The sequence below is a fragment of the Alexandromys fortis genome, unplaced genomic scaffold (genome assembly GCF_014885135.2).
Source record: "Alexandromys fortis isolate MF-2015 unplaced genomic scaffold, M_Fortis_MF-2015_v1.1 scaffold_290, whole genome shotgun sequence".
NCBI lineage: Eukaryota > Metazoa > Chordata > Mammalia > Rodentia > Cricetidae > Alexandromys > Alexandromys fortis.
The window spans coordinates 697844-720435 of record NW_026068167.1 but is presented as its reverse complement, the minus strand read 5'-3'; the positions used below and the strand labels follow the sequence as shown (position 1 = coordinate 720435).

General features: G+C 47.3%; 1 protein-coding gene across 1 annotated transcript; it reads left to right on the top strand.

Moving 5' to 3' along the window:
* Positions 1-837: 837 nt before the first annotated feature.
* On the top strand, positions 838-20658 carry Adsl (adenylosuccinate lyase). Its single transcript, XM_050128263.1, has 13 exons — positions 838-1049; positions 3784-3987; positions 6186-6230; positions 6813-6892; positions 10548-10719; positions 11414-11460; positions 13205-13295; positions 14725-14794; positions 14993-15140; positions 17679-17769; positions 18578-18667; positions 19005-19181; positions 20050-20658. The coding sequence occupies exons 1-13, from the start codon at positions 897-899 to the stop codon at positions 20134-20136; spliced, it is 1455 nt and encodes a 484-aa protein (XP_049984220.1). The 5' UTR covers positions 838-896; the 3' UTR covers positions 20137-20658.
* The last annotated feature ends 1934 nt before the right edge of the window (positions 20659-22592 follow it).

The window sequence follows — 22592 nt, the reverse complement described above, 5'->3', positions numbered from 1 at the left end:
TTGCTTTGCCCTTTCCTGTGCAAATATAGAAGTCAATTGAATTTTAACGTATCAAGTTTTTAGTTTTTTTTTTTTTTGTGGGGGGGGGGGGGGGGGGGGGGTGGGGTTTTGTTAGGGGGTTTTTGAGGCAGGATTTCTCTGTGTAGCTTTGGAGCCTGTCCTGGAACTCACTCTGTAGACTAGGATGGCCTAGAACTCACAGAGTTCCGCCTGCCTCTGCCTCCCGAGTGCTGGGATTAAAGGCATGTGCTACCACCGCCCGGTTAAGTATTAGTTCTTAAAAAAAAAAAAAAGTGTATGATTTTCATTTTTATTCTGCCACAGAAAAATTGAATTTCGGGTTGGATTTGTTCCGGAGCGGTCACGGGTTGGATTGTTGACTTAATTCTGACAGGCAGCTCTCAGAGCACGGAACCCGCAGGGGGTTAGGAGTTTGTCTCCCGCGGTGGAGGCAGGAAGATTTCAAGTTTCAGGCCAGCCTGGGTTACATAGTAAAAATGTCTCGCTGAGTGTGGTGGCATATGCCTGGAGTCTGGTTCCTGCGGGGCCGCAGTACTTCCAGGCTCCACTGGTGCTCCTTCCCGGCGTCCCTGCGAATGCCTCCAGAACCTCCCTTTCTGTATTAAAGGCTGGTGCTAATGTGTGTTCCTCAGATGGAGAGCACCGAGGAGGCAGCGGGTGGGCATCGATTAAGAAGTTTTAATCGTGTTCCGTACAAACCAAGCTAAACGCCTTGACGCAGCAGCAGGGGTAGACGAAACCCGTACTTCCACCACCCCGGTCAACGCTACGCTTGGGGGCGGAGCCGAGAGAGGAAGTCCCGCCCAGCGCGCGCCCAGGCTTCCGCCTTTGTCCGTGCTGCTCGTGTCTGTCGCTGCCGCGGTCGCGTGCTGAAAATGGCTGCAGCCGGAGACTCTGGCGGTCCTGAAAGCTACCGTTCTCCGCTGGCGTCCCGCTATGCCAGCCACGAGATGTGCTTCTTGTTCAGCGACAAGTACAAGTTCCAGACGTGGCGGCAGCTGTGGCTGTGGCTGGCGGAGGCTGAGCAGGTAACTGGCCGTGCCCCGTGTCGCGAGGAAGGTCACAACCCGAGCACCTGTTGCCTCGGCAACAGTCCCAAAGTCCTGCGCATCCTTTGGAAGACTTCAGTTTGGCCAAGGCTTTGGGAATTAGCTTCCTTCCACAGCACAGCTCATGGCACATGTCATTTAAACCTTGCAGGCTCAGGGGGGAAAGGCGCTTGCTGCCAAGCTTGCAGACGGGGGTTTGAGTCCCGGTCGACATGGTGGATCCTATTTGCCTTCCAACCTCCACGCGCGCTCACACATACACAGGCAAGCACATACACACACACACGAACCAAAAAGTAAATGGCAAAAAAAAGTTTGTTTTAGCTGCGTTGCAAACTTGATGATTTCCCCCACCTTTTTAAAAAGACATATTTATATTTAAATTTTTTGCGTATAAATGTTTTGTCTCCATGTATGCATGTTCCCCACACACATACCTGGTTGCCTGGAGAGGGAACTAGTTGACAGCCTGTTGTAAGCTGACACGTGGGTCCTGGGAACCGAACCTGGGTCCTCTGCGAGTGCTCTTAACCACTGAGCCATATCTGCAGTCCACGATTTTTCTTCTTGTGAGGGACAAAACCAAGTCTATAGGGAGCAAGGCTTGCCCTCGGTTACCGAGCTGGCTCCTGACAGCAGAGCTGGGATTTGAACCTGGATCCACTGCAGAGCCTAAGCTGAACCCTTAGCCTCTCCATCTTCCTCGGTGCCTTTGAAGTTAGTGACAGCTTTGGAATCTTTATCTGCTCTGCTATTGCTTCTTCCTTGGATGTATTTTGTTCTGAGAAGGGAGGATCTGGGCAAGTGTTGATTGTAGAGGATTTGGGTTTGCAGGGTTGTTTTTTGATAGTGGTTTGATTTTGATGGCGGTTGGTTTGTCTGTCTTTGGAGATGATGTCTCACTGTGTAGCATGGCTGGCCTCAAATTCAGAGATCGGTCTGCCTCTGCCTCCTAAGTGTGAGGTTAAAGGGTTCGACAACACTGTCACTTTAATAGTTTCTCTTACATGGGCTGTATGTACAATTTATTTATCCTAGTATATACTTACATGCATGCATGCATACATACTACACACACACCCCACCCTCCCCCAAGACAGGGTTTCTCTTTGTAGACTTTGCTGTTGGGTCTTGCTCTGTAGAACAGGCTGGCCTTAAGCTCAGAGATCCTCCTGCCTCTGCCTCCTAAATGCTGGGATTACAGGCATGCGCCACCATTGTCTGACCTCCGCCCAGTATTTTTTAAAAATGTATTGGAGAAGAGGTTTTCCAGAGAAGGTGATCCAGAGAGCTGTAATGCTTCTCAAGTTTAAGAGCAGGTTAGCAGTGTGCTCACCAAGAACTCAGTGCCTAGGAAGCAAACCTTCATCCTGCATTTCCTGTCCAACCCCTCCACTGAGCTTCCAGACATCACTAAAAGAATGGCAGCAATTTCTCCAGTGCTTTCTGGTCCCATTTAAGGCCTTCTATGGTAGTCTAACAGTCCTTAAATATAACAGTCCTTAAAAAACGGCATGTATTCTTCCCCCCGTTTAAAGGAAGAGAAGCTATGGTGACGGAGCAATGGCTCAGCACAGCAGCTAAGGGCTTGTGCTGCTCTTGCAGAGGTTATCCATTGCAGGTTCTCCAAGATCCGTGACTTCATTAGCCCAGCTAGTTTCCAGAACTGGGCATGATTTCCCTTCTGTTTGAGCAGGCCTTAAGTCCAGTTTTAGAGCTGTTGGTTACCACTGAGAAATTCGTACCACTACTGTACCCATACACATAAAATAAAATAAATTTAAAAAAAAAAAATGAGAAGTGACCCAGTGGTGGTGGTGCCTACCTTTAGTCCCAGCACTGGATTAAAGATAAAGACAGACAAGTCTCTATGAGTTTGAGGACAGCCTGGTCTACAGAGTTCCAGGACAGCCAGGACTACACAAAGACTCTGTCTCGAAAAAGCAAAACAAAACAAGAGAGAGAAATGAAAGATTAGGAGGACTACAAGAGATTCCCAGCATCATAGTGTGCATCTATGGGTGTGTGTGTGGTGGGGACACACATGTGGAGGTTACGTGACCAATCTTTGTGGAATAGGTTCTCTCCTTCCACCTCTGCACAAGTGCAGGCTTTCCTGGTGAGCGTTTTAGCAGCTAAGCCGGGCTTGTTTTCCTTTGGAGAGAGTGTTTGACATGAATCGGGGTCCTTCTGCTTCTCCTTCCAAAGTGCTGGGACCACAGCACGAACTGCACTAAGCCCAGCATTGTGGAATGGCTGTTTAGTTGCTGTAAGTACAGCTGAGTCAGGTGCAAGGCCGCCACACTTTGTACACTGAGGTGCCCGAAGGATTAAGTAATAAATAGAGCAAAGCTCTCTCCTCATGCAGTGTGCTTTCAAGGGAGCGGAATAGGTTAATTAATGTGTGACAATGTCATACAGCGGCAGGTGTGCTGAATGAAGCCAGGCTAAGGAACAGCGTTGACACGGGACGCTAGAAAAGCCTTTTTTGATGACACGTGAGCCCAAAGACAAGAACGAGAGAGGCGGGAGTTAACAGTCAACACTAGGACTCTGTTGTTTCCTGTTTAGGAGTTTTCTTAGAAAATTCCTCCATGCCTCCTCCTGGAACCCATACACTTGAACTTGTCGCCCCGGGTTTTAATTTTAGAATTAATTTATTTCACATACTTGAACATAAAGGTTACTGGACTTTGTTTTGCGTGTTCTGCAGGCCCTGGGTTTGCCTATCACCGATGACCAGATCCAGGAGATGAAGTTGAACCTGAGCAACATTGACTTCCAGATGGCAGCTGAGGAGGAGAAGCGCCTGCGGCACGACGTGATGGCTCACGTGCACACGTTCGGCCACTGCTGCCCCAAAGCTGCCGGCATCATTCACCTTGGTGCCACCTCCTGTTACGTCGGAGACAATACAGTAGGAGCCTGTGCAGCTTGTGCTTGGGGTCCAGCCTTTATAATATATTTGTGTGTTCTTAACTTTCCAAACTGACCGGGGGCCTTTCTAACCACTGTTGGCTTCTGAAAAGAGAGAATAGTATGGCAGTTGTTCTTTTTTTATTATTTACTCCGTGTGTTTGGGTGCTTTGTCTGCATGGATGTCTGTGTACTGTGTGTGTGCCATGCCTGCCCAGTGAGAAGAAAGTGTGGGATCCCTTGGAACTGGGGTTACAGCGGGTTGTTAGCTGTCATGTAGGTGCTGAGACTCGAACCCAGGTCTTCTGGAAGAGCAGCCAGTGCACTTAGCCAGTAAACCATCTCTGTCGTCAGCCGCTGTTTCTGCTAGTTCCAGAAAAGCTGACCTGTCCCTGCTTAGCGGAATAGGTTAATTAATGTGTGACAATGTCATACAGCGGCAGGTGTGCTGAATGTTCACAGAGCACTGAGTCATTTGAGTGTGACTTCGTTATCCCCATTTCTGCACGTGAGAAAATGTATCCAGAACGGTGTAAGAAGCAACCTCTGACTACATAAGTGGAAGAGCCACGCGCTCTGTAGGTTGGGTGCAGTGGCACATTCCTGTAAACAGCTTGAGACCCGGAGGAGGAGGGTCATTTGAAACGTACGCATGACCAGGACTTCAGTACTTGTCACTCTGCCCCTGTGAGACCTGAAATTATATTCCAAACAAATTTCAGATGAAGATGACATATTTTTGAGGCAGGGTCTCACTCTGTAGACCAGGCTGGCGTCAGACTCAGAGATCCAGTTTCTGCCTCCCGAGCGCAGGGGTTAAGGGTGTGCATCACTCCCAACTTTTACTTTTGCGATGGGGTCTCAGCACATGGTTGTGTTACCTAGACTGGTCCTCAGCTGGAACGCTCACTCTACTTCCTGCCTCAGCCATCTGAGTCGTTGAGTACAGGCAGGAGCCGCGGGGGCCAGCTCCTCTTTAGTGTTAAATGATGCAGAATTAAAGATATCTGTGTAAGGGTCAGATAAGGAAGAATAATCCTCTTGGAAAATATTCTTTTACTATGTGTACTTACTTATTGGGGGGTTATGTTTACCATGGTGTGAGCATGTACCATGGTCAGAGAACAACATAGGCAGCTGGCGTTCCCTTTCCAGCTTGTAGGCCCTTGAGGTACAGCTCAGGTCTGGCAGGCTCGGCGACAAGCACCTCTGCCCGCTGAGCCATCTTATTGACTCGGAAAATCTTTTTTTCTTAAAGTTCCCAGTGATGCTTTGTCTCTGTGATCCTTGTGATGTGGGGGCCTGCTTCGAAGTCACCCAAAATACATTCTCTTACCTCGGCCTGCAGGTGGAGCTCAGTGGTTGTTCACTTGTCTGGTACCCATGAGACACTAGATTCTTCCTTGGGAAACTGCAGCTTCTTAAACCTTGATGTTCTAGATGCCTTCCTGTGCTAACAGGTATAGATGACCAGGAGAGGGAGGCTTCAACCTGTAATCGCAGCACTCGGGAGGCAGAGGCAGGGACAAGACCAACCTGGTCTACAGAATGAGTTCTAGAACAACCAGAAATACATAGAGAGACCTTACCTCGAATGAATGAATGAATGAATGAATGAATGAATGAATGAATGAATGAATGAGCAAGCAAATAGGCAGGTGAGAAAAAGTAGGGAGACTAGTGATGGAATGTCTCATATAAGAAAGAAATGAGTCAGTGTGGCCAATAAAGGCTTTGTTCTTATGTGTCCCCGTAACCCAGTAGTCCTACTGCTCCCTATGTTGCTCCACACCCCCAAGAGCATCTCCTGTAGCCAATACCAATTAATCTTTAGCTTGAACCTTCTGTGTGGGCAAGGATAACCTTGAATATGTGATCCTCCTGCCTCTGCTTCTCAAGTGCTGAGACTGCAGGTGTTTGCCACCTTTCCAGGTGAGTGCTGCTGGGGCTGGAGCCCATGGCCTTGCACGTTAGGTGAATATTCTGCCCACTGAGCTACATCCCCACCCCCACTTCCATGTTTTTAAATGGTGATGAGGGAAAAACAGCCTCTTGACATCTTTTGGAGCACATTTGTTTGCTGATGATGAGATGGGTTGCTTGCTAGCTGAGACACCAGCTCTAATGGCAGAAAGTATTAAAACTATAATACTACTGTTTGACACTATTTAATGTGAAACCTTTGAATTTTCTTTTCAGGACCTCATTATTCTGAGAAATGCATTTGACCTGCTTTTGCCAAAGGTAAGATGCTGGCGGGTGTTTCCTGCCAGTTTAGATGCCTCATAATAGGAGTGATCTGAAATTGTGTGGATTCAGGCAGTGTCGATACCTAATGTTGTCAAGTCAGGGACTCTGTAAGTCATCTGTGGAGTTAATTGTTTCTTCTTGGGTTAAAACATAAATACGGTGTTCACGCATCCTTAATCCCTGCAGTGGGAAAGCAGAGGCGGGTGGATTTCAGAATTAAAGGCCACCCTGGAAGAGTAGAAGTGGTTGATTGCTTTAAAGCATAGCCTTTTAAATGTAGTCGGTGCAACCAGAGACGCATTGCCGGAGTGTGTCGGGTTAGGCCATGACTTGGTCCTGTTCTTCTGCAATGGTCTTAAAATAGCTCAAGGCATGGTAGGGAGTCGACTCAGCTTTCAGATGCTGGTCCTGTGGTCCTTGCCCAGGGACTTCAGGACACAAAGGTGAAATGACCTGAGCACTCTCTTCACTGAGCTGAAGGTGTAATTTCGTGTTAAATTTTGTGAACATTTAGCTGAAGTTACATAAAGAACTCAGTTAATTCACGCCCTTTCCCCCACATGTTCTTTCTTGTAGCTTGCTAGAGTGATCTCGAGGCTTGCTGATTTTGCTAAGGAACACGCTGCTCTACCCACCTTGGGTTTCACACATTTTCAGTAAGTGATAAGATGACTGCTGGGGAATTGAGCTTACTGTGTGCTGTTGAGGCCAGGGTCCCAAAGCATAAGCAGCTAACTCGGGACACTGGTGAGAAATGTGTCCGAAGCTTTGATTAGAAGCTTTCTCTGGGGACTGGGGCTCTTGCTTCATGGGAATGTGATTGTCCGGCATGATTGAACTCCTGAGTCTGCGTCCAGAATGACAAGAAAGAGTGAATAAGCTACATTGACGCATGCATGGAGGCATGCAAGTGTAGTCCCATGCATGGAGGCAGACAGGTGTGGTCCCATGCATGGAGGCATGCAAGTGTAGTCCCATGCATGGAGGCATGCAAGTGTAGTCCCAGCTACTAACGGCCTGAGGTGGGAAGTAGCTTGAGCCCACAAGGTCTAGGCTAGCCAGACTGAACACCGTAAGACCATCTCAATGATGAAAAGTATAGCTTTTTAATGATGATGTTTATTTAAATTTATTTATTTATTTATTTATTTGAGTGCAGTCATGACAGTGCACATGTGGGGGTCAGAGGATAACTTGTAAGAGCTCGTTCTTTCCTTCCATGATGTGGTCCAGGGATTGAACTCGGGCCATCAGACTGGGTAGTAGACTCCTTACCAACCGAACTACCTCCTTGGCCCAAGAATTAACAGTTTGTAGTTATCAAGAGTAAAGAATCATTCATAAACTTATCTTCTTTTTTTAATGTGTGTGCATATTTTGTCTGCTTGTCTGCATGTTTCTCTACCACTTGCACGTCTGATGTCTGAGAGCCCAGAAAAGGGCATCAGATCCCCTGAAGCTAGAGTTACAGGTTGTAAATCCCTGTGTGGAATGGAGCCTAGGTCCTCTGGAAGAGTGGCCAGTGTTGTAACTGCTGAGCCATCTCTCCAGCCCCTCACATTCCTTTTTATTCTTTTCTTTTCTTTTCTTTTCTTTTCTTTTCTTTTCTTTTCTTTTCTTTTCTTTTGAGATGGTTTCTCTGTGTAGCTTTGGATCCTATCCTGGAACTCTCTCTGTAGACCAGGCTGGCCTTGAACTCACAGAGATCCAAGTGCTGGGATTAAAGGCATGCACCACCACCATCCAGCTTTTTTATTTTTAATTATTATTTTTTATTTTCTTAAGTGTCTAGCCCAGGGCAGTAATCCAGACTCAGGGGAAAGCATTATGTGAGAATGTCACTTCTATCACTGAAACCAGTCTAGATGACTTGACAGATAAAAGAATAAATAATTAAATAAGGTACAGTATGCGCAGAGGTTGGAGTAATACCCTGAAGAATGTTGCTCATAAGACAGTGTGAAGGGGCTGGAAAGATGGCTCAGAGGTTAAGAGGCTGCTCTTCCAGAGGTCCTGGTTCAATTCCCAGCATCTATGAGACCTGGTGCCCTCTTCTGGTGGGCAGGCATACATGCAGGCAGAACATTGTATATATAATAAATAAATAATTTTTAAAAAAAGACAGTGTGAAGGTGGTGGTGGCACACACCTTTAATCCCAGCACTCGGAGGCAGAGACAGGTGGATCTCTGAGTTTGAGGCCAGGCTGGTCTACAGAGCGAGTTAGTTCCAGGACAGCCAGTGCTACACAGAGAAACCCTGTCTCAAATAAAATAAAATTTAAAAAAAATGACATTGTGAAAGTATGTTTAGGTTTATGTTATGGGGACAAGAAAGTTTAAATAACACAAAGACCAGGTATCATGATACACGCCTTTAATCTCAGGATTCGGGAGGCAGGGAGTTATGTGAACTCAAGTCCAATCTGGTCTATGTAACAGGTTCAAGGCTGGCCAAGGATACACAGATTTTTTTTCTCAAAAGAAAAGAAAAATTTTGTACAAAAATTATCACCTTGGTTTAGGATAATCATAATAATTAAAAATTTCCGCCTTTTGGGGTTGGAGAGATGGCTCAGAAGTTAAGAGCACTAACTGCTCTTCCAAAGATCCTGAGTTCAATTCCCAGCAACCGCATGGTGGCTCACAACCACCTGTGATGAGATATGGTGCTCTTTTTTGGCAGAATATTGTATACACAAGAAATTTTTTTTTTTTAATTCCCCTTTTGGTCTGTGTGTATGCTGACAGAAGCTCTACCCTAGCGCTGCACTCCAAACCCTGTTCTTTCTGCTTTTCTTATTTTATTTTGTTTTGTTTCTGACAGGGCTCACTGTGTAGCTCTGGCTAGCTTGAAACTCCTGTGTGTAGACCAGGCTAACCTCATACCTGAAGCGCTCTGCCTGCATCTGCTGCCCCGTGACGCATGGCGGGATTAATCCCAGCCCTGTAGTGTTCATTTTTAGAATACGTAAATATTTCTATAATCACTAAATACAGCCCTAAAAAGCTCGAATCACCTTTGGAATGCAAAACTATTTTTAGTATATTTACAGTGTATGATAACACCTTAATTTTATAATATCTCCATCAGCGATCTCTTCTGCCACCCCTCCCCAACCTGGCAAACAACCCTGGTTTTTGTCTGTAGATTTACTCACCTCAGAGACTGCATCTAAATGGAGTCATGTACAGTGTATGCCCTTCTGTGGATGACTTCATTGGTGTAAAATCTATCTGATGATGGTATAGTATGTGTCGAATTCATTTTTTCTAATGACTGGGCAGCACCCCATCCGTAGATCTGCCCTTTTTTGTTTGCCCCTTCAGTTGTGAGCATCGGTCGGGTTGGTGTTCACAACTGCCATGATTAGTGCGGCCATGTGCTGCCCACACAGGTCAGTCTGCGCAGGAGTCAGCAAGGAAGTCTTGTTTAGGATTTCCCGGTGTGACCGGATGTCACTGGCTGTTGTAAGCATTTCTTGTCAACATCTGGCCATCAACACAATATACTTTGTCCCTAGCCTTTGATTAAAACACCTCTAGGTCAGTAATCTTGTCTCTTTAAGCTGTAGAGGCTCTGAATTCCATCCCCAAAACCTAGAAGGAAAATGGCCTCTTTCAAACAAATTTTTTTTGAGGTAGGGTTTTTCTGTGTAGCCTTGACTGTCCTAGAACTCACTCTGTAGACCAAGCTGGCCTCAAACTCACAGAGCTCTGCCTCTGCCTCCCAAGTGCTGGGATTAAAGGTGTGCACCACTGCCTGGCTAAAAATCCATGTTCTTTTCATTTGTATTGGGGCATGTGGATGGAGGTAAGAGGACAATTTGTAGGACTCTTGATTCTCTCCTTCCTCCATGTGAGTCCCAGAGACCAGATTCATGGTATCAGGCTTGGAGGCAAGCACCTTTACCCATTGAAGCCATCTTACCAGTCCATGGTTTGCCATTGAAGCCACCTGGTAAGTCCATGGTTTGTTTTTGGTGGTGGTGGTTTTCTTCTTTTTTTTTTTAGTTCATGGTTTTGTTTTGTTTAAAGACAGTGTTTCCTGAGTAATGCATACTGGCCTTATACCTGCCGCCTTTAGCCTCCCGAGTGCTGGGATTCCAGGTGTGAGAAGGTCTTGGTAAAGGAGCATGCTAGCCGCCCTTTGGGTTAGTTTGCGGTAGCACTGCTGCCCTGCGTCCTCCTTTGCTCAGGATTTTAGCTGTCGTTGTGTCTTACTAGTTTCCCCAGTTTCACTTCACTGCCTCTCCAGCTGGTAATGGTGGCCTCGATGTGGGACCTCCGTGTCCTTTCTGTCCTCCTTTCAGGCCTGCTCAGCTGACCACGGTTGGGAAACGCTGCTGCCTTTGGATCCAGGATCTCTGCGTGGACCTCCAGAACTTGAAGCGTGTCCGTGATGAGCTCCGCTTTCGGGGAGTGAAGGGCACTACTGGTACCCAGGCCAGCTTCCTGCAGCTCTTCGAGGGGGACCACCAGAAGGTATTCTGAGGGCGAGCAAAACGGATAGTTGAGCCAGTTCTAGGACCCACATGGTGGAAGGAAAGAACCAGCTCCCTCAAGCTTCCTGTTTCCACACTTGTGTCATGTGAGTGTGTGCTCATGCACACACAAAAGGTTTTAAACAATATAATAAAAATATACCCATACTGCATTCATTTCTTAATGTATGCAGTGCCCAAAAAAGGGTATTCTGAAAGTGACCTGAGGTGGTACCAGCCCACAAGACAAGGCTGCCTCTGGCTTGATAGGACTGATTCACAATGTGTCAGAAGAGGCCCAAGCCCCGGCTAGGCGGCCAGTCCACGTCTACTCAGGCTGCACACCTACATTTCTGTCTTCTTCCTTCCATTAATTTTACTTTATGTACGTTGTTGTAAGGGTGTTAGCTCCCTGAAACTGGAGTTAAGTACAGGTGTGAGCTGCCATGTGGGTGCTGGGAGTTTAACCTGGGTCCTCTGGAAGAGCAGCCAGTGCTCTTTTTTTATTTTGGGTTTTTCAAGACAGAGTTTCTATGTGTAGCTTTGGCTGCACTGAAACTCTCTGTAGACCAGGCTGGCCTCAGACTCACAGAAATTCTCCTGCCTCTGCCCCCGAGTGTGGGGTTAAATCGTGGATCACCGTTCAGCCTTTGAACAGCTGCATTTCTAACAGGCGTGTCTTGTCTTTCTTAAAGGTGGAGCAGCTGGATAAGATGGTGACAGAGAAGGCAGGGTTTAAGAGGTACATTTCTGGGAAAATGATGGGTCTCTAAATTCAACTGTTCCTCCTTTTCCTCCTTTTCGTGTGTGTGTGTGTATGAATGTTTTACCTGCATGTCTGTGTATTACATTTGCACTTGTGGCTGGTGCCTGCAGAGGTCAGAAGAGGGCTTTGCAATCCCTGGAACTGGAGTTTGGGATGGTTGTGAGCCACTGTGTATGCAACAGTGTATTTACTGCCGAGACATCTCTCCCGTCCCTTACTTATCTATTTTATTTATCTGGATGTTTTGTCTGTGTTTATGTCTGTATAGCACGTGCATACACTGCTCATGGAGGCCAGAAGGGAGTGTCTGATCCCTTGGGACTTGGCATTACAGACAGTTGTGAACTGCCATGTAGGTGCTGGGTATCAAACCTCAGTCCCCTTCAAAAACAGTAACTGAAACTGGGCATAGTGGTACACAACTTTAATCCTAGTATTCAAGAGACAAAGGCAGGCAGACCTCTGAATTCCAAGACAACAATGGCTACATAGTTGTCTTATATACATAAAAGATCCTTTCTAGAAAGGAAGGAAGGAAGGAAGGAAGGAAGGAAGGAAGGAAGGAAGGAAGGAAGGAAGGAAGGAAGGAAGGAAGGAAGGAAGAGAGAAAAAGCAATATGTGCTCTTAACCACTGAGCCATCTTTCCAACCCCTAGGTTTCTTTATAGCAGCTTTGCACATATTGCTCTTCTGTTCTGGGTTTGTTTGTTTGAGATAAAGTCTCACTTTGTAAAGCCCAGACTGAACTTGAATTCACCAAAGTCCTCCAGCCTCAGCTGTGAGGGCTACAGTCCTCAGTCCCTGAGCCTGGATGTGTCAATGCTTCTGTGTCTTTCCTGGGACCCTCAGTGAGTAGCTGTGACTCTGGCCACCGATGTTGACCTCCACCAGGCTCCTCCATGATTCCTTTTCCTGGGCACCTCATAGAGCTGCAGGGGACATAGTGTTCTAGGTTCTGCCTCCTCTGCATTGCTGGGGATTATTAAACAGGAGAAAGAACGTAATTCAGAAGCCAGTTACCTGTTAGGGCATAACTGAGGATACCTGGAAGCTAAGCCATCACTTGGGTCATTTTTGGTTTGTCTATATCACAGTCTCTCTCTCTCTCTCTCTCTCTCTCTCTCTCTCTCTCTCTCTCTCTCTCTCTCTCTCCCTTCTTTCCTTCCGTCCTTCCATCCTTTCTTTCTGTTGTTGTTGAGATAAGGTTTCTCTGTGTAGTCTTGGCTGTTCAGTTGCTTGCTATGTAGACCAGGCTGACCTCAAACACAGAGATCTGTCTGCCTGCCTCTGCCTCCAGAGTGCTGGAATTAAAGGTGTGCACCACATACCCAATTGACAGTCATTTTTTCTTTTTTGTTCAAGACAAAGTGTTTTTCTGTGTGATCCTGGCTACTCTGGAACTAGCTCTCTAGACCAAGTTGGCCTCGAACTCACAGAGATCCATCTGCTTCTGCCTCCCAAGTGCTGGGATTAAAGGCGTGCACCATCACTCAGTCATAGTCACATATATATTTTTAAAAGATTTATTTATTTATTACGTAGACAATGTTTTGCTTGCATTCCAGAAGAGGGCACCAGATCCCATTATAATGGGTGTGAGCCACCATGTGGTTGTGGGAATTGAACTCAGGACCTCTGGATGAGGTCTGAGCCTCTGAGCCATCTCTCCAGCCTGATAGTCACATATTTTAACATAGATCTCTTTTTTGTTTATTTCTAGAGCTTTCATCATCACAGGACAGACCTATACACGAAAAGTGGACATTGAAGTGCTGTCTGTGCTGGCCAGCTTAGGGGCATCAGTGCACAAGGTAAGGGCAGCAGCTTGCAGGGTGGGAACTTTAAGGAACCCTCAGACAGACCAAAGCAGCCCCAGGCTTGTAGGCAGAAGTGTCTTTCCCGCTTGCCGGTTCCCAAATAACCGAGCGGAGTCTTACTAGCTAACTCTTACATTTAAATTAACCCATGTTTCTTCTCTACGCTCTGCCGTGTGGCTTGGTACATTTTCTCAGTGGCGTGCTCATCTTGCGTCTCTCTGTGTCCCACCTGACTATCCTGTTCAGCTGTTGGCCTCTCTGCTTAACTATTAAACCAATCCCAGCGACATAGTCACACAGTGTAAAGAAATATTCTACACACGAACTTTAAGTTAATCCTGTCTCAATACGTTAGTCATGATAATTTGGGACCTATAAGGAAAGCCTTTAAATTGAGATGTGCCAAAGGGGAGGAAGTTACTCCTACATCTACAACATGTTCATCTGTTGAAGGATATATTAAACTCAAAATTCTGCAGCCAGGCAAATAGTAGCATGGGCCTGTGGTTCCATCACGTTAGAGGGAGAGGCAGAATTGGTTCCAGGTCTTCTTTGGCTACATAGCAAGCTGAAAGCCATCCTGAGCTACATGAGACCCTGTCTTTTTTTTTTTTTTAATATTTATTTATTTATTCTGTATACAATATTGTGTCTACATGTATGCCTGCAGGCCATAAGACGGCACCAGACCTCATTTCAGATGGTTGTGAGCCACCATGTGGTTGCTGGGAATTGAACTCAGGACCTTTGGAAGAGCAGGCAAAGCTCTTAACCACTGAGCCATCTCTCCAGCCCCGAGACCCTGTCTTAAAGAGAAAAAAAAAAAAAAAAAAAACATAATCGTCTTGCCTTTCCATGATCTGTCTATGTCTCTTTCTCTTTTGCACTCAAGTCAGGGTGTTCCTGTATAGCCCAGGCTAGCCTAGAAGACTCAGCCACTGAGGTTAGAGCCACCACAATCAGCTTCCTGACACTTGACACAGTTTTTGGCTAAGAATGTCTCTGTTTCTGTTCTATGGTACTTAGAACCTGGGACCCTGTGCATTCCAGGCAAGCGCTTCAGTACAGAGCCACCTTCCTAGTCTGCTCTTTGTATTCGTCATCTCTGTTTTTTAGGAACAAAACCTAAGTAGAAGAAACTCTGTGGGCTTCTAGGAGGGTAGGGCTGGCTTTGAACTCAGCAACAGCACATGCTAAGAGTTTATTACCTGCCTGGCAGTGGTGGCACACATTTAATCCCAGCACCCAGGAGGCAGAGGCAGGTGTGGATCTCTGATTTCAATGCCAACCTGGTCTACATAGTGAGTTTCAGGACATTCAGGGCTACACAGAGAGACCCTGTCTCAGAAACAAACCGAAAAAGAGCTTGGCCCCAGGTCCCCTGTGTAGCAAGCATGGAATGATGCCTGGTCTGCCTCCCCAGATTTGCACTGACATACGTCTCCTGGCGAACCTGAAGGAGATGGAGGAGCCCTTTGAGAAGCAGCAGATTGGTGAGTGTGAAGTAGTGGCTGCTGAAGAGGTGTGTGGGTATCCCCTGCTGGAGAGGTATCCCCTGCTGGAGAGGTATCCCCTGCTGGAGAGGCATGTGGGTATCCCTGTGGCTTTTCAGGTGCACCCAGCAGATGCTTGTGCATTTGCTGTCCCTAGATCCCTTTCTGCCCTTGCATCGTGTCCTCTTCTCTGGGCAGGCTCAAGTGCGATGCCATACAAGCGGAACCCCATGCGCTCTGAACGCTGCTGCAGCCTGGCCCGTCACCTAATGGCCCTTGTCATGGACCCACTACAGACAGCTTCTGTGCAGTGGTTTGAGCGCACACTGGATGACAGCGCCAACAGGTCAGTGACTGGGACAACACACGAAGCACAGTGGGAGGAGCTCTAGAGGAAGGAAGCAAAAGGGCAGATTTGAACATGTCTGCTTTCTTCCTTATCCTCAAGCAGCTTTGGCTGGAGCAGTTTGCTTGCTGCTGCGCCCCTAGTGCAGTGATTGAAGGCTCCAGGCAGCCTTCCTAAAGGAGGGGATGGCTTATGGCTTAGGAAGGGAGTGTCAAGATGTAGCTCATTGGTAGCATGCTTGCCTAGTGTGCACAAAGCCTATGATTCGATTCCCATTACACCTGTAATTCCAGCTCTCCGTGGGGACAGGGTTGGAGGCAAGAACATTAGGAATTCAAGGCCATTCTCACCCTTGTCAGCTTCCACCCTTGTTGGAGGGAGGTCGCTTGTTGGTTCCCAGCTGCCTGGCTAGTTAGAAACTGTATTAATTAAATCACTGCTTGGCCCATTAGCTCTAGCTTTTTTTTTTTTTTTTTTTTTTTAGATTTTTTTTAATTTATTTATTATGTATACAACATTCTGCCTCCATGCATGCCTGCAGGCCAGAGGGCGCCAGATCTCATTACAAATGGTTGTGAGCCACCATGTGGTTGCTGGGATTTGAACTCAGGTCCTCTGGAAGAAGAGGCAGTGCTCTTAACCGCTGAGCCATCTCTCCAGCCCCTAGCTCTAGCTTTTTATTGGCTAACTCTTATATTAATTTAGCCCATTTATATTAATCTGTATATCGCCACATGGCTGTGGCTTACTGGGGTAAAGTTCCCAGCATCTGTCTCCTGCAGGCTCCATGGTTTCTCTCTGACTCCGCCCTCTCTCCCAGCTTACAGCCTCGCTTTCCCGCCTAATTCTGTTCTTCCCTGCCATAGGCTCAAAGCAGTTCTTTATTCATTAACCAATAAAAGCAACACATAGACAGAAGGACCTCCCACACCACACCCTGGCCTGGAGACCCTGTCTCAAAGGAAAGGAAACGTGGGCACTTAAAGGGTGATCAGGAGGGCTGGAGAGATGGCTCAGTGGTTAAGAGCATTGCCTGCTCTTCAAAGGACCCGAGTTCAATTCCCAGCAACCACATGGTGGCTTACAACCATCTGTAAAGAGGTCTGGTGCCCTCTTCTGGCACACACAGACAGAAAATTGTATACATGATAGATAGATAGATAGATAGATAGATAGATAGATAGATAGATAGATAGATAGATAGATAGAGATAGATAGATAAAAAAGGGTGATCAGGAGCACACACAAAGACACAAGCAGGAGGTTATAGGGAGCTACCTAGTCGGCGAATGGAGCCCTTTTGGCTAAGGTATGAACACAGGTAGCAGCTAGTCTATGGAGAGTCTAAAAGCCCCAAGAGGAGTCTTAGCTTTGCTGTGAAAACCTGTTGGTTCATGTCCTTCTGTCTATTTTATATTTTTAAAATTTAGGTTATTTTATGTGTATGAGTATTTTGCATACTTGTATGTGTGTGTGTGTGTGCACCATGCATGTCTGGTGCCCACAGAGTTCAAACAAGGCTACTGGATTCCCTGGTGCAGGAGTTACATCTGGTTGGAAGCTGGCCGTGCGGTGCTGGGAACTGAACCCAGGTTCTTGTAAGAGCAACAAGCACTTTCTTAAAAAAAAATTTTATAATTTATTTATTTTTATTTTATGTGCATTGGCATTTTGCCTGCATGTATATCTGTGTGAGGGTGTCAAATCTTGGAGTTACAGACAATTGTAAGCTGCCATGTGGGTGCTGGGAATTAAACTGTGGTCCTCTGGAAAAGCAGCCAGTGCTCTTAACCACTGATCCGTCTCTCCAGCCCCTGCAACAAGCACTCTTAATGGCTAAACCATCATTCTGTAAATGATCTGTAGATTGCACCTCACACCTGATACTGTGTGAGTGCTGGTGAATGATTGCTGTTGCTATGGTAGTTGGGGAGTGAAGAAACTGACTGCCCAGCAGTTTATTTTTCCAAGTGTTATCAACCTGTGGCTAACAGAAGTCGTGGGTGTTAAGCTCTCAGATACAGAAGGCCATGGTAGACAGTAAAACCGAATTCAGTTGCCTGCTGAAATTCCCCAGCGTCATTTAGCGAGTCTTGTGTGCAGATTGAATGAGGTAGACCACTTCAGGGGTCCAAGCCCACCTGGGCCCAGTGGCCACGTGGGTGGAAAAGAAGGCCAACAGGCCAGCCTAGGTGGCTGACGAGAGAACTTGGTGAGTGGGGGGCTCCTGATAGCTATGGAGAAAAGGCCCACTGCAGGGGAGAGCAGCTTGGTAGTGGTGAGCAAGAGCCAGTGAGGGGATGGCTAGGTTGATGCTGGAGTCTGAGGTAGAGCCTCATGTATAAGGTCTGCTGCTTGGGCAGACGGTTTGAACTAGAAGTGAAGATAAGAGGGTTGTGAGGACATTGGGGTAGTGACATCCTGAGACTGAAGGAAACTGCCCAGCGTACATGAGGCATAAGAAGTCAATAGGGCAGCTTCTTGGACACGCCTTGTCGGTCTCTGACGTTTGATTAACTGAATGCGTTTGTTTTGTAGACGGCTCTGTTTGGCGGAAGCATTTCTCACTGCAGATACTGTGTTAAATACCCTGCAGAACATTTCTGAAGGACTGGTGGTGTACCCCAAAGTAAGAGAACTCGGATATGGGAAGGGGAGTGCTCCGGAAGGAATGTCCTGGGGTGCTGTAGTCTGGCCCAGGGGAGCTCTTGAGTCCAGGACAGCAGAGGGAAGCAGATGTTTGATTCATAGACACACGTACACACTGAGAAAACACTGACTTGTCTTGACTTGAGCAGCAGGTAGCCAGGCAGAGGAAGTGGCACTAGTCACCTTGTTTTTGTTGTTTCGTTTTGTGTGGTTTTCATCGTGGTTGGTTGGTTGGTTGGTTGGCTTTTATTGTTTGAGTCTGGGGCTCACTGTGTAGACCAGGTTGGCCTTAAACTCAGAGTGTCCTGCCTTTGCCTCCTGGGATGCTGGGGTTAAAAGCGTGAGCCACCACACCAGGCCATTTGCTCTGTTGTAGGCACCTGACCAGGTGGGTTCTTCTCCATCAGATACTCATTGAAGTAGAGCAGTCAAGTTCAGCAAGTGGAGGGAGGGTGGTCGTGAGCAACCATGTCACCACTGGGAGCCAAACCCAGGTCCTGTGCAGGAGCAAAAAGTACTCTTGGGCCAGCTCGCCACCCAAATTGGTAGTCTTGAGGGCTGTTCCCATGAAGCTGCTTATGAGAGTTTACTTAAAGACTTTTTCATTTTTTTAAGGGAGGGAGAAAATCTAAATTTATAAGAAAATTGAGAAACGCGGTCCTGAATAAAGCATTGCATCCCCCATCTCTGTAAACAGTGTCAGTCCGTAGCCACACTGTGCATTTTCTTGACCTACTGGGCGTGCTCTGTGGCTCATAATGTTGAAACATCTGTCTTGCCCCTTCTAGGTAATTGAACGGCGCATCCGACAAGAGCTGCCTTTCATGGCCACAGAGAACATCATCATGGCAATGGTCAAAGCTGGGGGCAGCCGACAGGTATGGTGTCAGTGAATCAAGCTGGGTACACACCTCAAACCCCAGCACTCAGGATGCAGAGGCAGGTGGGTCTCTGAGAGTTCAGGGCTACATAGATAGACTCCCCTCTCTCCAAAGGAAAAAAAAGGTGAATCAGAAAAAAAGGTTGTCATTGGGTCTGAATCTGTTGGGAGTGAGGAGTGAGGAGGAAGCAAGAACCAATGGTTCACAGGGTTGTGGGAGGGAGGAGCACCCGTCTCAAGAGTAGAGGCCATGGAGGAGTCACTGTGGAATAGCCGCCTCAGCAGGCGGAGGTCTAAGCACCCGGTGATGATGCTGATACCTCCTTTCTCCCCAGGACTGCCACGAGAAGATCAGAGTGCTCTCCCAGCAGGCAGCTGCCGTGGTTAAGCAGGAAGGGGGCGACAATGACCTCATAGAGCGCATTCGGGCAGATGCCTACTTCAGCCCCATCCACTCCCAGTTGGAGCATCTGTTGGACCCCTCTTCTTTCACTGGCCGAGCACCCCAGCAGGTAACTGTCCGGTAGGGCACACTCAGGACTGCTGTCTCTACAATGCTGGTTGCAGAGCCTGGGCCTCTGGAGCTGTGGGGGGAATGCGAGAGGGGCCACCTAGAGAGGCTAAAAAGTATAATAGAGGTTGGCCATGGTGACATGGGCCTTTAATTCCAGCCTGGGGTACATAGAGAGTTCTAGACACTCTAGGGGTTGCATAAATGTGTAAAGAGACCCTGCCTCAAAACAAACAAACAAAAAAAGTAGAGACCTCCCCACCCCAAGGATCTCAGAATTCTGCCTCACAGTGGGCACCACGGTGGGCGCGTGGCAGCCAGTACACAGGCATCTGCAGAACACGCTCACTCAGCTGTTTGAAATGAAAAGTTAGTTTTTGTTTGGTTTTTCTCAAAGATCAGAACCGTGCTTTTTTAAACAAGGAATGAATATTTAAGAATATTTAGGCCACAAGGGCTCATATCACAAAAGCCCAAATTCTTTCCAGCCCAGCTCCGCAGGATTCAGTGCATTTTTAGCCTCCACGGGCAGGCGGCCTCGCCCACATGCAGTACACAGAGCCACGTGATTAAATGCAAACAATCATTGCTCTGGAGGACTTCAGCTAAGGTAGTGTGGTCAGTATAGGCAAGGGGAAGAGAGTTAGTCCCTTGGGAACTGGTCAGATGGGACTGGTCAGTGTGGATGCCTGGCCGACTTTAGAGCGACCCGCCTCTGGCATGAGGGTCTTTGTGACATGCTATGTTTGGGAGACCTAGCCAATAGGCAGCTGAGGACAGCATGTGCTCAGTGGAGGCTGCTTTAGCTGGCCTGGTCTGAGGAAGGAACTAACGTTTCCTTTTGTCTTGTGTTTGCTCATCCCTGGCAGGTCCACAGATTTCTAGAAGAGGAGGTGCATCCCCTGCTGAAACCCTACGGGAGTGTGATGGAGGTGAAAGCAGAGCTAAGTCTGTAGAAGACATGGAAAGACCATTGAGACTTCGCTGGTTGTCTTGTCGGGAAATTTAATTCTAAAGTGCCTCCTCCTCAAGAATGTACATTGAGAGCAGGACAGTGGTGGCACACGCCTTTAATCCCTGCACTCAGGAAGCAGAAATAGGTGGATCTCTGAGTTCAAAGCCAGTTTGATCTACAGCGCTAGTCAAATGTCTGGTGTAATGTCCCGAGTCCTGTGCGGGCACACTTAGCTACACACTGTTCTTCTGTAGTTCTTTTCAAGTGTTCACTGGATTGTAAAGGAGCAAGAAATTCCTGGTCCTTGCAAAAATGGGTTTAAATCGAAAAATCCCCTGGATCCAGTGGTTCAGAATTATCAGATACCTCGATTTCAGTTCTTGCTGAGATTAAGTCATGAAGTTTGTAGCTAAAGAGCAGGAAAGAATGGGTGCTGTTGGGTCCTTCAGCTCAGGTTGTGCCTGTTTCATTGTTTGGAGAGGCTGGCTTATCAGGGAGATGCTAATAAATGGATTGCGTCGTGGCATGTGCCAGTCTTTGATCTTTGTTAAGATTGGTAGCTGTTTAGACAGGCTAGTCAAAGACTGAGGTCTGAGTTGCCCAGCCGGCAGGGGGACGTTATGTGCAGCCTTGCTTCAGGCTGCATGTTTTGGTGTAGATGAAAACAAAGGGCTGGAAAGATGCTCAGCTAGGAAAGGCCAGCCTGGTCTACACGGTTAGACAGTGAGGGTCAGGCCAGTCCAGGCTACACGGAGGAACCCTGCCTACAAAACAAACGTGAAGATTTTGTTTCAGGTTTTTAGTTGACAAAAACTAGGAGAATTAACCAACTTGATAATAACCGAGATTTCATCTGGTAAGGTAAATGTAAACCAATCAGCCTTAAATTCTGTAAGAGCTAGAACTAAGTTCTGAGATGCATTGTGATAATGGTGTCCAGAAAGGTCACCAGATCCTACGCCACACTCAGTATTCTGTTCAGTCTTAAATATGTCTACAGAGGAACATCCAGCCTCTAGACCCCAGCGTCTCATGAGGAGCACTGGAGTCCGAGATTCAGCGTGTGTGAACATCTCCAGGTTGGCCTTGAGTTTGTGAGTTTGTACCCCAGCCTCCAGGGCGTGGGGATGGCAGGTGTGCTGCACCACAGGACCCCGGCTATCAGCACTTTAGATACTGTGTAGTAGAAGACATCGTGGTCTGTTGTCCAACAACAAAACCTGAGGTCAGAATTCCTTGTCACCTATGTGAGAGTGGCCCACAACCCACCTCCTGTCCAGGAAGGAACTGGAGGAAAGCCTTGTTGTCAAGGGTGTTTGAGGGAGGGGAGTCTGCGCCATTCCCGTTTGCTCATAAGTATCCAGAATCTGCACTTGCTGCCTCGGCCTTGTTATCCAGCACTTGGGAGACTGAGGCAGGATGATTGCCATGGGGGCAGTTCCAGGCCATATGATGAACGGATTGAGACAGTGGTTTTTGGTTTTTTGTTTGTTTGTTTTTGTAATGGAGCTAGAAATTGGTTGGGGGTGGTGGGGTGCACGCCTTTAATCCCAGCACTCGGGAGGCAGAGGCAGGTGGATCTCTGTGAGTTCGAGGCCAGCCTGGTTTACAAGAGCTAGTTCCAGGACAGGCTCCAAAGCTACAGAGAAACCTGGTCTCAAAAAGCCAAAAATAAATAAATAAAGAACCAGAAATTGGTTGGGGTGGCTTGGTGGTCCTTAGTATGCACAGGGTCCTGGACTTGGTCCCCACAACAAAAGCCAGAAGTGAAGAGCTTCTGCTGGAAAGGAAAGGGGCAGCTGTCAAACCGATGTCTCCATACGGCTCAAGAGTAACAAGCATGAGCCACAGTTATGCTCAGCTCACCCAGGAAAATGCATTTGTTTGTGTGCGCTGTGCACGTGTGTGGAGGCCAGTGATTGGCACTGGGTGTCTGTCTCTCCCCACCTGTGTTTGAGACAGAGCCTTATTGAACCTAATGCTTGTCCTCTCCCCTGACTGACTGTCTAGCAAGTTCCCAGAGTCTGCTCGCACAGTGTGGGAGGGTCTGTCAATACCACGGCCAGCAGAGTGTCAGTCTGCGTGAGGCAAGAAGGAAATCGCTTCAACACGACTCAGTAGCCTGTGTTGGTTCAGACTTTGAGTCTGACCCTGGGCCATTTATCATGGGCATATTTAAGTACAGCACAACTTAGAAAAGTTTCCTGGCGATAACTCAGTCTCATGTGCACGATAAAGTTTAAAGCATGGCTACCTCAAAACTTTTTAGGGTCAGGAGAGATGGCTCAGGTTAAGAGCATTGGCTGCTCTTACAGAAGTCCTGGGTTCTAACCCCAGCAGCCACATGGTGGCTCACAACCTTCAGTAATGAGATCTGGTGCCCTCTTCTGGCCTGTGGACATACATTCAGGCAGAACACTGTATACATAATAAATAGCAAATCTTTAAGAAAAAAAA

Excerpts from the sequence above, each read along its gene's own strand:
- Adsl (XM_050128263.1), top strand. The coding sequence starts at position 897 with ATGGCTGCAGCCGGAGACTCTGGCGGTCCTGAAAGCTACCGTTCTCCG. Across the intron at positions 14,795-14,992 it reads CTTTGAGAAGCAGCAGATTG|GCTCAAGTGCGATGCCATAC; the intron begins GTGAGTGTGAAG and ends TTCTCTGGGCAG. Across the intron at positions 18,668-19,004 it reads AAGCTGGGGGCAGCCGACAG|GACTGCCACGAGAAGATCAG; the intron begins GTATGGTGTCAG and ends CTTTCTCCCCAG.